This window comes from Oncorhynchus mykiss, chromosome 6 (genome assembly GCF_057628025.1).
Source record: "Oncorhynchus mykiss isolate SJ-2025 chromosome 6, ASM5762802v1, whole genome shotgun sequence".
NCBI classification, from domain to species: Eukaryota; Metazoa; Chordata; class Actinopteri; order Salmoniformes; family Salmonidae; genus Oncorhynchus; species Oncorhynchus mykiss.
This window is the reverse complement of record NC_143027.1, coordinates 72,637,457-72,651,905: the sequence shown is the minus strand read 5'-3', so window position 1 is coordinate 72,651,905 and position 14,449 is coordinate 72,637,457. Positions and strand designations below refer to the sequence as shown.

Sequence of the window (14,449 nt, the reverse complement as noted above, 5' to 3'; positions counted from 1 at the left end):
AAGTGCAATATGTGCCATGTAAAAAAGCTAACGTTTAAGTTCCTTGCTCAGAATATGAGAACAGTGCCTTGCGAAACTATTCGGCCCCCTTGAACTTTGCGACCTTTTGCCACATTTCAGGCTTCAAACATAAAGATATAAAACTGTATTTTTTTGTGAAGGATCAACAACAAGTGGGACACAATCATGAAGTGGAACGACATTTATTGGATATTTCAAACTTTTTTAACAAATCAAAAACTGAAAAATTGGGCGTGCAAAATTATTCAGCCCCCTTAAGTTAATACTTTGTAGCGCCACCTTTTGCTGCGATTACAGCTGTAAGTCGTTTGGGGTATGTCTCTATCAGTTTTGCACATCGAGAGACTAACATTTTTTCCCATTCCTCCTTGCAAAACAGCTCGAGCTCAGTGAGGTTGGATGGAGAGCATTTGTGAACAGCAGTTCATGAGCTCTATGGCTTCTTCTACATGTGGCCAGTCTTTAGGCATTGTTTCAGGCTTTTACTCTGAAAAATGAGGGAGATGCAGCACTTTCAATCAGTGGCCAGTGGAAATTTCCAGACATCAGCCATGCGCCTGATTGGGAACACGCCTTTCTTGTTTCTCTTTTTCTATTGACGAAGCTTTGGTCCGGTTGAAATAATTATTGATTATTTATGACAAAAACAACCGGAGGATTGATTTTAAACATCGTTTGGCATGTTTTTATTGTACTTTTTAAAAACTTTTTGTCTGGACTTAGTGCAAGCGCCTTGAGCATTTGAATTACTGGACAAAACGCGTGAACAAAAATGAAGTTTTTGGTCATAAAGAGGGACATTATTGAACAAAACAAACATTTACTATCTAACATGGAGACCTGGGAGTGCCACCAGATGAAGATCATCAAAGGTAAGGGATTCATTTTAATGCTATTTCTGACTTGTGAGCCCTCTCCTTAGCTGGAAAATGGCTGTATGGGTTTCTGTGGTTAGGTGCTGACCTAACATAATCGCAAAGTGTGCTTTCGCAGTAAAGCCTTTTTGAAATCTGAAACAGCGGTTGCATTAAGGAGAAGTTTATCTTTATTCTTATGTTTAACACTTGTATCGTTTATCAATGTTTATGATGATTATTTCAGTAATTTGATGTGGCTCTCTGCACTTTCACCGAACGTTTGTCTGAGACAATGCATTTCTGAACATAACGAGTCAATGTAAACTGAGATTTTTGCATATAAATATGAACTTTATCGAACAAAACATACATGTATTGTGTAACATGAAGTCCTATGAGTGCCATCTGATGAAGATCATCAAAGGTTAGTGATTCATTTAATCGCTATTTCTGACTTGTGAGCCCTCTCCTTGGCTGGAAAATGGCTGTATGGTTTTCTGTGACTAGGTGCTGACCAAACATAATCGCATGGTGTGCTTTCGCAGTAAAGCCTTTTTGAAATTGGACACTGTGGTTGGATTTACAAGACGTTTATCTTTAAAATAGTGTATAATACTTGTATGTTTGAGGAATTGTAATTATGGGATTTCTGTTGTTTTGAATTTGGCGCCCTGCAATTTCACTGGCTGTTGTCGAGGTGGGACGCTAGCGTGTACCAGAGAGGTTAATCGAACCTCCACTCTGTACGGTTCTGACTTAGAATATGTGGACAACTACAAATACTGTACCTAGGTGTCTGGTTAGACTGTAAACTCTCCTTTCAGACTCACATTAAGCATATCCAACCCAAAATTAAATCTAGAATCTGCTTCCTACTTCGCAACAAAGCCTCCTTCACTCATGCTGCCAAACATACCCTCGTAAAACTGACTATCCTACCGATCCTTGACTTCGGCGATGTCATTTACAAAATAGCCTCCAACACTCTTTTCAGCAAATTGGATGAAGTCTATCACAGTGCCATCCGTTTTGTCACCAAAGCCCCATATACTACCCACCACTGCGACCTGTATGCTCTCGTTGGCTGGCCCTCGCTACATATTTGTCTCCAAACCCATTGGCTCCAGGTCATCTATAAGTCTTTGCTAGGTAAAGCCCTGCCTTATCTCAGCTCACTGGTCACCATAGCAACACCCACACATAGCACGCGCTCCAGCAGGTATATTTCACTGGTCATCCCCAAAGCCAACACCTCCTTTGGCCGCAATTCCTTCCAGTTCTCTACTGCCAATGACTGAAACGAATTGCAAAAATCACTGAAGCTGGAGACATATCTCCCTCTCTAACTTTAAGCATTAGCTGTCAGAGCAGCTTACCGATCACTGTACCTGTACACAGCCCATCTGTAAATAGCACACACAACTCCCTCATCCCCATATTGTTATTTATTTATCTCTACTTGCACATCATCATCTGCACATCTATCACTCCAGTGTTAATGCTAAATTAAAATTATTTTGGCCTATTTATTGCATTACCTCCCTAATCTTACTACATTTGCACACACTGTACATATACTTTTCTATTCTGTTATTGACTGTACGTTTGTTTATGTGTAACTCTTGTGTTGTTGTTTTTGTCACACTGCTTTGCTTTAGCTTGGCCAGGTCGCAGTTGTAAATGAGAACTGGTTCTCAACTGGCCTACCTGGTTAAATAAAGGTGAAATAAAAATAAATGTAAAGCAAATCCCTTGTGACAGATTGACGTAGCTGGCCAGCGTACGCAATAATTGATTCTGGGTACCGGGATTATTCAAACTAACTCACTTCTATAAAAGCATATAAAACTTCTAAAATCCTGCATAGGTAGTATCACAATGACCCCCCCCCCCCCCCCCCAAAAAAAAGAAACTGTGCCTCAGTGATGAAAAAAAGTTATCGATATTAACTAGGCCTAGTGAAAGTCTTCGACTCACATTGTGAGAGACCAGAGATGGAAAGAGACCGTGGCCAACTGCAGGTCTGATCCAACTGACAGGCCCTGTTGGCTCCCCCTCAAAGTGAAAGTATCATCATTAAGCATCATCGGGACCTCCATAACGCAGACGTGCAACCCACATAATAATACAGGCCCATCCCCCACCCGCGCCCTGTCCACCCAGCACTCACAGCACTGTGTTCGCAGCGTAATTACCAGCTTTTGCTGAACAAAGCATATTCTACTGAGTTTCTCCTTTGTGATAGCCAAGCTGGGTTGGGAAATGTCATGTAATTAGCATGTTTTGTCATTTAAGACATCTAAATGCTGCCACAAGTGGGTGGATGTGGACAAACCCATAGACACGCAGAGAGGAGTACAGATGAACAATCATTAACACAGACAGAGGGGAAGGGAGCAGGTTTTCTCACCATGTGAATGTCGCTGGTGGTGACAGAGTTGGTCAGGTCTGTGACAAAGGAGTTCCCGAGGCGGCCTGCCTCATCTGGGGTCTGGCTCCCAGGTTTACCCAGGCTCCTGCTGGGGGGGGGGGGGTCAGAGACACAGTCAGGACGGACACTGAGAGAGAGGCCAACGGAGCACTAGGAGAATCCTGCTTCTGAAGACAAAGAGCCAGCCTCAGGTCTGTGCTGCAACCTGCAGCTCGTCAAATGGCTTCCCACCACAGGTGAGGCTGCAAGGTCTTGTGTCAAGGCTGAATGTCCAGATCTTAATGTGACTGATAATGTCCCAGACTTGGGAGTAACACGGGAATGTTAGTGACTTACACTCTCACTCACACCTTCACACACATACATGCACACTTAGTTCCAAACCATAGTCACTACAATCATGTAGTAGTGTGATATTTGCAAAACAGCCACAAAAATCGACACAATTAATGAACGAAAGAGTAAAAGAGGAAGGACAGGGTGGGGGAGGACTGGGTGTTGGAGACAAAGTGTTCCTAGCCAATATGTTGTAACAGTCTGTTGAGCAGAAGACATGCTGAGCTATAGCAGGTGACACAAGTCAAGACACATAGACAGACAACACTAATTACAGGTTACACACTGGAAAATGACAAGAGGAAGAGAGAGGAAAAACAGTGCAGGTGCACTGTAGAAATGGCGGGAGAGGAAGTGGGATTAGGAATGGGTGCTGTGGGAAAGATGAGTGCAGAAGAAGAAGTAGATTTGAAGATTTATCTCTGCAGAGAAAAGGGGGGATTTGTCTTTGTTAAGACTAGGAGGATTAACAGAATGAACAAAGTGAGGTTACTGACTCAAATGAACGTGAGACAGAGACAGACACCACAGCATAGTTCAGTTGAAGCTGGAAGAGAAATAGAGGAGATAGGAGAGGATAAGAGGCCTGGAAACAAAAAAAACAAGACTAACTTTTCGTAAGAGAGCACAATAAGGACTAAAGAATAGAGACGAGAAACGGACTTGACATGGGCATGCAAAATAAGAGGACGAGTCAGAGAGGGAGGGAGATGGCTGGAGGCAGTACATCAGAAAGGCTGACAGGAAAAAGAAGTAGGTGAGCGAGAGAAAAAGAGAATAATAGAGAATCAAATCAAATCAAATTTTATTTGTCACATACACATGGTTAGCAGATGTTAATGCGAGTGTAGCGAAATGCTTGTGCTTCTAGTTCCGACAATGCAGTAATAACCAACAAGTAATCTAGCTAACAATTCCAAAGATGTGGGAGGGTATAAACATAACACACACACAACATGTTAACCGCCAAATAGATACAAGGAACTAATCGTTTGGCTGAGTGAGGTTAATCCCAATCCAGTGGGATGTTAGAGGATGCATGTGGGCATGTTAGCCATATAGGTTATCAAGGAGGAGGGAGGATGGTAATTGTGGTTCCTGAAGTATCAGTAATTTTGTGGTTGAGGCTACAGATGTCTGTGTTCCTGGTCGTTTGAGGGGTCAGTCACTGTTGTAGGACCGCAGACATGTCTCTGTCTGGTCGGGCTCTCTCTGTGTGAAGGGTCAGTCCACAAATGCAAATCCAGTATCTGTGGTTGGGTTGGGCTGCCTAACACAAGAGAGAGACTGTAACTCTAGTGCACTGTGTCCTTCCATGAACACTGGCTGGCTGGCTGGATTTCACTTATATACAGTAAAACGGAGGCATGCAGAGTTTCACTGTGCCATTATACTACAGTTTAGCAAAGCGCAAGCAACACCATGCACATACAAAACAATCTCTCAGCTAGTTTTTGCTGCCTGTATCTGAGAATCTAGGGATGACTACGTCCCATTTCATGTCTGTCTGTCTGTCTGTCTGTCCAGTGATCCATTTGTTTTCGCTATAAGGCACTAAATGGATGTTAGACAGGAAGGAGAATGACTAAAGGAATGGGGGTAAGTGGTGTAGGTAGAGTTGCAAAACTCTTGTAACTTTTCCAAAATTCTCCGGTTTTCTAGAAATCCCTGTTGGAAGATTCCTGTAATAAAGAGGGAATACGCAGGGAATCTGGTATCCTTTAACCAGGATATCTGGAAAACTTTGGAATTCTGGAAAAGTTACCAGAATTTTGCAACTCTACGTACACCACTTACCCCCATTTCTTTAGTCATTCCCCTTCCTGTCTAACATCCATTTAGTGCCTTATAGAGCAAACAAATGGATCACTGAACCCTAGGTGTAGGTGATCAGTGAAGTTGAATGAGCAACAAATAAATAACAGAGTTTATCCACTTGGCGAGGATAAGACTGAGTTATCCAGATCAGACAGACAAAGAGACAGAACGAGACAGACACGGGTTGACACCCAGTCACAGACAGGAACACAGGCAAATAATGGAGCACGTATAGAGTAAGGAGTGGGGCATCAGACAGAGAAAGACACATACAATGAATGTTGACAGACATACAGACAGACAGGTAAGTGCATGTAAAACCGGTAATGTGGATGAGCCTGGTTCCAGGGGGATCTCTTGATTGGCATAGCTGTGATTGGAGGGGAAAGCTGTCAGGAGGATTCACACCATAGACTGCAGGGGAGGGGGTTGAATGAGGGGAGACATAAGATGATGGAAGGGGGAGAGGTCAAAGTGACAAACATCTCAACAACTGATACACCTTGCCTCGTCTTCCGTTGACCTTATCTTTACTGAATCACGACAATTTTCTCATATCCAACATCTCCTGCTGTCCTTCCTCTTTACGCCCTCAGTCCTAATCTATCTTTTCCATTTCTCTTTCCTTCCTTAGTCTATGATCTCCCTGTATGCTGATTCATTAAAGGTTGGATCTAACCCAAAGCCTGCTGTCGATGTCTAGAGACTCGTGTCCCACCCACAGGGAATGACTGTCTCAGTCTGATTCAATCAACTTCCTTCCATCAAAACATATGACTACGAATAGGCTAACAGGAGAGACTCTATACAAAGCACTCTAACTACATAGAGTTATGTAAGGTCATCTTCTCTCTTCTTCCATATGTTACTGTTAAGGCTAACTGATGAGGCTAACGTGGGGCTAACGTGATGCTAACATGTGGCATAGTTGTGTGACGGCACAGTGAGGGTCATGTCAGTCAACTTGTAATGGCATGCAGCTGCCAGAGGTGGCTGATGGAGCCTGGACCAAACCCTGCTGCTTCCCTTCCCAGATCACCAGCTAAAGAATATGGGCTGCTCTGTTGGCACGGCAACGGCTGGAGAGACAGCTAGCACTTGGGTTGGAGGGAGTAAAAGGAGGGTAGGCGTGCAGCATGGGGGCTTGGCAGGGGGTCACAGAGGGCAGCAAAAAGGCAGCCACATCAACAGCAAGACACAACGGGATTGGAGGACATATGACAGGTGCAGGTGAGTGCCTCCAGGAAAACAAACACACACACTCACACACGCACACACACACTAGCGGGGGCATGTGGAGGCAGGCGAGGCCTCTACTTCTCACCATGACCTGTGATAATATCCTTATGGATTGTTACCTGTGCCCAGAGCCTGAGACCAAAGGGAAAAGGTGGGGGACACTCCGCTGCAAGGCTAGAGAGAGCACAAGAAGAAAACCCCTCCTGCCCGCCTGTTCCCAGTACCCTCCCCTACCCACCTCCCCATGACACCATCCCCATTATTCACTTAAAGACCAATACAAGAGACAAAGACACACACAACAGACAGACAGACAGACAGGCACATACACACAGCCCTGGATCCACTGCCCTACACAAAAACCTGAGTTAACATAGCATAATACCCTAGTGTCAATAGAGAATAGTGTAATAGTAACCAAATAATATTGGTAGTTATAACCTAGTATCATACTGTAGTTAGGTGTGAAGGTCACAGACACGCCCTTGAGTGTAATAACTTCTGAAGGTCAAAGATCCTTTGAAATAAACAGACAGACCCTCACTGCTCTGAAGTGAGACCTACTAGTAGGCCAGTGATGTAGTGCTGCCGGAGAGCGAGGGAGCTCCCTCACTTTTTACAATTGAGAATACACGACTCCATTAACTCTATCTAACTCCATTAATATTTGTGGGGGGAAAAAATCTGAAGATGAATCAATGTCCCGCAAGATCACATAATAATTCATTTGTATTTTACATAACAAAACCAAATATAATAGCATAGCATAGTAAGTCTATACAGTGGGGCAAAAAAAGTATTTAGTCAGCCACCAATTGTGCAAGTTCTCCCACTTAAAAAGATGAGAGAGGCCTGTAATTTCCATCATAGGTACACTTCAACTATGACAGACAAAATGAGAAAAAAATCCAGAAAATCACATTGTAGGATTTTTTATTAATTTAATTGCAAATTATGGTGGAAAATAAGTATATGGTGGCTGACTAAATACTTTTTTGCCCCACTGTAACCATACTGTTACACCAAAAACACTTCACTCATTTCTAATGACATTTTAGGATGGTTAGCTGAAGTTGAATAGTCACAGCGCGCGCCACTAAGCAGGTTATACTGTATGCTTTGATTGAAACAAAATACAAGAAAGGTTAATAGTTTGTTAAAATCATCTGCTCTAATTCTCTCACAAAACAGTCATTGAAGAAGCTCTACATGCATATTCCCATGAAACTGATTGAGATCAAATGATCTGCATGTAGACACAGTGTCACGACTTCCGCCGAGGTCGGTCCCTCTCCTTGTTCGGGCGGCGTTCGGTGATCGATGTCACCGGTCTTCTAGCTATCGCCACCTTTCATTTTCCATTTGTTTTGTCTTGTTTTCCCACACACCTGGTTTGCATTCCCTCATTACTCGCCGTGCATATAACCCTCGGTTTCCCCCCATGTCTGTGTGTGGAATTGTTATATGTAAATGTATGTGTACTCCAGGCTGGTTTACACCGGGTTATTGTAACCCGTGTGTGTTTAGTTTCTATGTACCGTGTTTTATTCGCCTCAATAAAGGGCTCCGTTTGCTACCCATTTCTGCTCTCCTGCGCCTGACTTCCCTGCAGCCAGCTACGCACTCCTTTTCACGCAGTTTGGACATTTCACCAGTAAAACGTGAACATTATTATTAACGATTATTAACGATTATTAACGATTGACAGTGATGATGGCCTATTTTGAAATTACATATGCCTAACTTGGTGATCTCTCTGCATATTTGGGTAGGGCCCGTAAGTAAACATTTCACTGTTAGTCTACGCCTGTTGTATACGAAGCATGTGACAAATAAACATATAAACTATACCATTTTCTTGAGACAATATGTGTGGGCATAGTGCAGACGTTGCAATTGGAAGATGCATTTTATGCATATTCTATAATAATATTCAATAGGCTATATCTGTTGGTACAAACTTTGACTGAGAAGTTATGACATCATTTTTAACAGATTGTTGCACTCACACACCTAAACAACAGCACTACACCACTGTAGTAGGCTAATATTGAGGGAGGTTATGTGTGTAGTGGACCGCTATAAACATCATAGGAGAGCTCTGATGGGCTCTGAGTACTGATGGGAAGCCAGCGAAATATGAGCTAATGTACAGTAATGACTAGACCGTTGATATGAGCTAATGTAAAGTAAAGACTAGCCAATTGATATGAGCTACTGTAAAGTAAAGACTAGTCCATTGATATGAACTACTGTAAAGTAAAGACTAGTCCATTGATATGAGCTACTGTAAAGTAAAGACTAGTCCATTGATATGAGCTACTGTAAAGTAAAGACTAGTCCATTGCTCTCCTTCCCTCACAAATTCAATGGTTATATAATTCATCCTGTACACACCCAACGAAGGTTGTATGGTACCGTGATTATATTTCTAGGGATACGGCCGGGTAACCATTACCTCCCATAAGGAGATAATAGAAACCAAGGCAATCTAAACCTCCTGTGGAGCAGGGACAGGGACAGTAGGCCACATTGTCATCAGGCCCCTTGACCTCAGTCATGCCTACTCATCCTCTCTCCATACCCAAATACCACTGTGCCCCTAGGGGGGTGAAGATGCCATGGAGCAAACAGCTGATTCACTGGAAAAGTCTATAGGAAAACTGTAGAATCACCCCCAGCTGTACCCTGCCCTCGTACAACAGGCTCTGACAGAACATTAACCTTCTCCTGTTCTAACTCCTCTGCCCAATCCCGTCGCAACACCTCAGACTGTTATAGAACAATGACTCTCCCCCAAGAGATATTGTACATTTTGATATTACTATTCCAAATGTTTGTGTGGTCTTAATACAGCAATGACAAATGATATGCACCGTCACACACATGACATCACACGACAAATACTGACACACAAATACACACTCAATACTACATCCCCTGGGGATCGATGCTGTAATCCCTAGCCAGATCCTGACACCCGAACACTGATCATATGACCTTAACCCCAGGTCAGAGAGCCTAACCTATCCTCCCATTAATTAGACCAAGCAGCAGGTCCCATCCCAGGGGACAGAGAGGGGACATTTTCTCACTTGCTCAGGGACACCATGACAAGCTGAGATAGAGACGTAGAGAAAATACATAAATAACTCCTGCACACACAATTCCTCTGTGCATATTTACTGTCAACGTTTTGGTGTACAACCTTTTCCAAGGTCTTGAAAAAGGATGTGTACCAAAATGTTGACAATAAATATGCAGAGGTAAAATCGTGTACGCTGGAGTTTTTCATATTTTTTCTACAATGTTTATTTTGGTGCGGTAATTCCCTGCTCCACAAACAAGAAAAGCGAGTAGTGTTAACTCTGTTCTAACGGTGCTAAAGAGAACCTGGACCTGATGACATACTGTGAAACAAACACATTCTGATGTGCATATCTTTGTATATTGTGTTGCAGGGGCGCATACAATGTTATGTCATCTACTAGATAAATGCCTTTAGATGCTTCCTGATTTTATGAAAGCGGCAGCAATACTAACAAATCAAAGGATGCATTGAGACTTCTTGAAGTGTAACCAACCGGAGGGAAGGAGAGTGTTGTGGGAAAAGATAATTGAACAAAGGTAGATTAAAGAAGTTTGAAATGGAAATGATGAAGTGTCCCTCATCTCTAACATGTTTTTTTTAAATCTTCCATTATATGGAAGTTAAATAGAAGTTATAAACAAATGACTGCGTAGCCTTATGTGGAAAACTGACATTTTCCGAAATATTTCATTGTGTTCTCTACTTTAATACAATGGAGTTAGATAGAGTTGATGGAGTTAGATACAGTTAATGGAGTTAGATACAGTTGATGGAGTTAGATGGCATTAGATACAGTAATGGAGTTAGATGGAGTTAATGAAGTTAGATGGCATTAGATACAGTTAATGGAGTTAGATGGAGTTAATGAAGTTAGATGGCATTAGATAGAGTTCATGAAGTTAGATGGCATTAGATAGAGTTAATGAAGTTAGATGGCATTAGATACAGTTAATGAAGTTAGATGGCATTAGATAGAGTTAATGAAGTTAGATGGCATTAGATAAAGTTCATGAAGTTAGATGGCATTAGACACAGTTAATGAAGTTAGATGGCATTAGATACAGTTAATGGAGTTAGATGGAGTTAATGAAGTTAGATGGCATTAGATAGAGTTCATGAAGTTAGATGGCATTAGATACAGTTAATGAAGTTAGATGGCATTAGATCAAGTTAATGGAGTTAGATGGAGTTAATGAAGTTAGATGGCATTAGATACAGTTAATGGAGTTAGATGGAGTTAATGAAGTTAGATGGCATTAGATAGAGTTAATGAAGTAAGATGGAGTTAATGAAGTTAGATGGCATTAGATACAGTTAATGGAGTTAGATGGAGTTAATGAAGTTAGATGGCATTAGATAGAGTTCATGAAGTTAGATGGCATTAGATAGAGTTAATGAAGTTAGATGGCATTAGATACAGTTAATGAAGTTAGATGGCATTAGATAGAGTTAATGAAGTTAGATGGCATTAGATAAAGTTCATGAAGTTAGATGGCATTAGACACAGTTAATGAAGTTAGATGGCATTAGATACAGTTAATGGAGTTAGATGGAGTTAATGAAGTTAGATGGCATTAGATAGAGTTCATGAAGTTAGATGGCATTAGATACAGTTAATGAAGTTAGATGGCATTAGATCAAGTTAATGGAGTTAGATGGAGTTAATGAAGTTAGATGGCATTAGATACAGTTAATGGAGTTAGATGGAGTTAATGAAGTTAGATGGCATTAGATACAGTTAATGGAGTTAGATGGAGTTAATGAAGTTAGATGGCATTAGATACAGTTAATGAAGTTAGATGGCATTAGATAAAGTTAATGGAGTTAGATGGAGTTAATGAAGTTAGATGGCATTAGATACAGTTAATGGAGTTAGATGGAGTTAATGAAGTTAGATGGCATTAGATACAGTTAATGGAGTTAGATGGAGTTAATGAAGTTAGATGGCATTAGATAGAGTTAATGAAGTAAGATGGAGTTAATGAAGTTAGATGGCATTAGATAGAGTTAATGGAGTTAGATGGCATTAGATAGAGTGAATGAAGTAAGATGGAGTTAATGAAGTTAGATGGCATTAGATAGAGTTAATGAAGTTAGATGGCATTAGATACAGTTAATGAAGTTAGATGGCATTAGATACAGTTAATGGAGTTAGATGGCATTAGATACAGTTGATGGAGTTAGATGGCATTAGATAAAGTTAATGGAGTTAGATGGAGTTAATGAAGTTAGATGGCATTAGATAGAGTTAATGAAGTAAGATGGAGTTAATGAAGTTAGATGGCATTAGATAGAGTTAATGGAGTTAGATACAGTTAATGAAGTTAGATGGCATTAGATAGAGTTAATGAAGTAAGATGGAGTTAATGAAGTTAGATGGCATTAGATAGAGTTAATGGAGTTAGATGGAGTTAATGAAGTTAGATGGCATTAGATACAGTTAAGGAAGTTAGATGGCATTAGATAAAGTTAATGGAGTTAGATACAGTTAATGAAGTTAGATGGCATTAGATAGAGTTAATGAAGTAAGATGGAGTTAATGAAGTTAGATGGCATTAGATAGAGTTAATGGAGTTAGATGGAGTTAATGAAGTTAGATGGCATTAGATACAGTTAAGGAAGTTAGATGGCATTAGATAAAGTTAATGGAGTTAGATACAGTTACTGAAGTTAGATGGCATTAGATAGAGTTAATGAAGTAAGATGGAGTTAATGAAGTTAGATGGCATTAGATACAGTTAATGAAGTTAGATGGCATTAGATAAAGTTAATGGAGTTAGATACAGTTAATGAAGTTAGATGGAGTTAATGAAGTTAGATGGCATTAGATAGAGTTAATGGAGTTAGATACAGTTAATGAAGTTAGATGGAGTTAATGGAGTTAGATACAGTTAATGAAGTTAGATGGAGTTAATGAAGTTAGATGGCATTAGATAGAGTTAATGGAGTTAGATACAGTTAATGAAGTTAGATGGCATTAGATAAAGTTAATGGAGTTAGATACAGTTAATGAAGTTAGATGGAGTTAATGAAGTTAGATGACATTAGATAGAGTTAATGAAGTAAGATGGAGTTAATGAAGTTAGATGGCATTAGATAGAGTTAATGGAGTTAGATGGCATTAGATAGAGTTAATGAAGTAAGATGGAGTTAATGAAGTTAGATGGCATTAGATAGAGTTAATGGAGTTAGATGGAGTGAATGAAGTTAGATGGCATTAGATAGAGTTAATGAAGTTAGATGGAGTTAATGAAGTTAGATGGCATTAGATAGAGTTAATGGAGTTAGATGGCATTAGATACAGTTAATGGAGTTAGATGGAGTTAATGAAGTTAGATGGCATTAGATACAGTTAATGAAGTAAGATGGAGTTAATGAAGTTAGATGGCATTAGATAGAGTTAATGAAGTTAGATGGCATTAGATAAAGTTAATGGAGTTAGATGGCATTAGATAGAGTTAATGGAGTTAGATGGAGTTAATGAAGTTAGATGGCATTAGATAGAGTTAGTGGAGTTAGATGGAGTTAATGAAGTTCGATGGCATTAGATACAGTTAATGGAGTTAGATGGCATTAGATAGAGTTAATGGAGTTAGATGGAGTTAGATAGTTAATGGAGTTAGATAGAGTTAATGGAGTTAGATAGAGTTAATGGAGTTAGATAGAGTTAATGGAGTTAGATGGAATTAGATAGAGTTCATGGAGTTAGATAGAGTTCATAGAGTTAGATATAGTTAGATAGAGTTAGATGGAGTTAATGTAGTTAGATAGAGTTAATGGAGTTAGATGGAATTAGATAGAGTTAGATGGAGTTAATGTAGTTAGATAGAGTTAATGGAGTTAGATGGAATTAGATAGAGTTAGATGGAGTTAATGGAGTTAGACAGAGTTAATGGAGTTAGATGGTGTTAGATAGAGTTAATGGAGTTAGATCGAGTAAATGGAGTTAGATGGAATTAGATAGAGTTCATGGAGTTAGATATAGTTAGATGGAGTTAGATAGAGTTAATGGAGTTAGATGAGTTAGATGGAGTTAGATAGAGTTAATGGAGTTAGATGGAGTTAGATATAGTTAGAGTTAGATGGAATTAGATAGAGTTCATGGAGTTAGATAGAGTTCATAGAGTTAGATATAGTTAGATAGAGTTAGATGGAGTTAATGTAGTTAGATAGAGTTAATGGAGTTAGATGGAATTAGATAGAGTTAGATGGAGTTAATGTAGTTAGATAGAGTTAATGGAGTTAGATGGAATTAGATAGAGTTAGATGGAGTTAATGGAGTTAGACAGAGTTAATGGAGTTAGATGGTGTTAGATAGAGTTAATGGAGTTAGATCGAGTAAATGGAGTTAGATGGAATTAGATAGAGTTAATGGAGTTAGACAGAGTTAGACAGAGTTAATGAAGTTAGACAGAGTTAATGGAGTTAGACAGAGTTAATGGAGTTAGATGGTGTTAGATAGAGTTAATGGAGTTAGATCGAGTAAATGGAGTTAGATGGAATTAGATAGAGTTCATGGAGTTAGATATAGTTAGATGGAGTTAGATAGAGTTAATGGAGTTAGATGAGTTAGATGGAGTTAGATAGAGTTAATGGAGTTAGATAGAGTTAATGAAGTTAGATGGCATTAGATACAGTTAATGAAGTAAGATGGAG

The 14,449-nt window shown here is 40.0% G+C and overlaps 1 protein-coding gene across 3 annotated transcripts in view; it reads right to left on the bottom strand.

Moving 5' to 3' along the window:
- Window positions 1-14,449, bottom strand: part of LOC110526531 (synaptotagmin-7) — a 115,408-nt gene that overhangs the window by 6,415 nt on the left and 94,544 nt on the right. For 2 of the 3 annotated variants that reach the window (XM_090238797.1, XM_036980918.2), the window contains one exon: window positions 3,289-3,394. In XM_090238797.1, the coding sequence (XP_090094923.1) occupies window positions 3,289-3,394 (106 nt within the window). Of the gene's footprint in view, window positions 1-3,288; window positions 3,398-14,449 lie in introns of all 3 variants that reach the window. The other variant, XM_036980917.2, reaches the window with a different exon arrangement.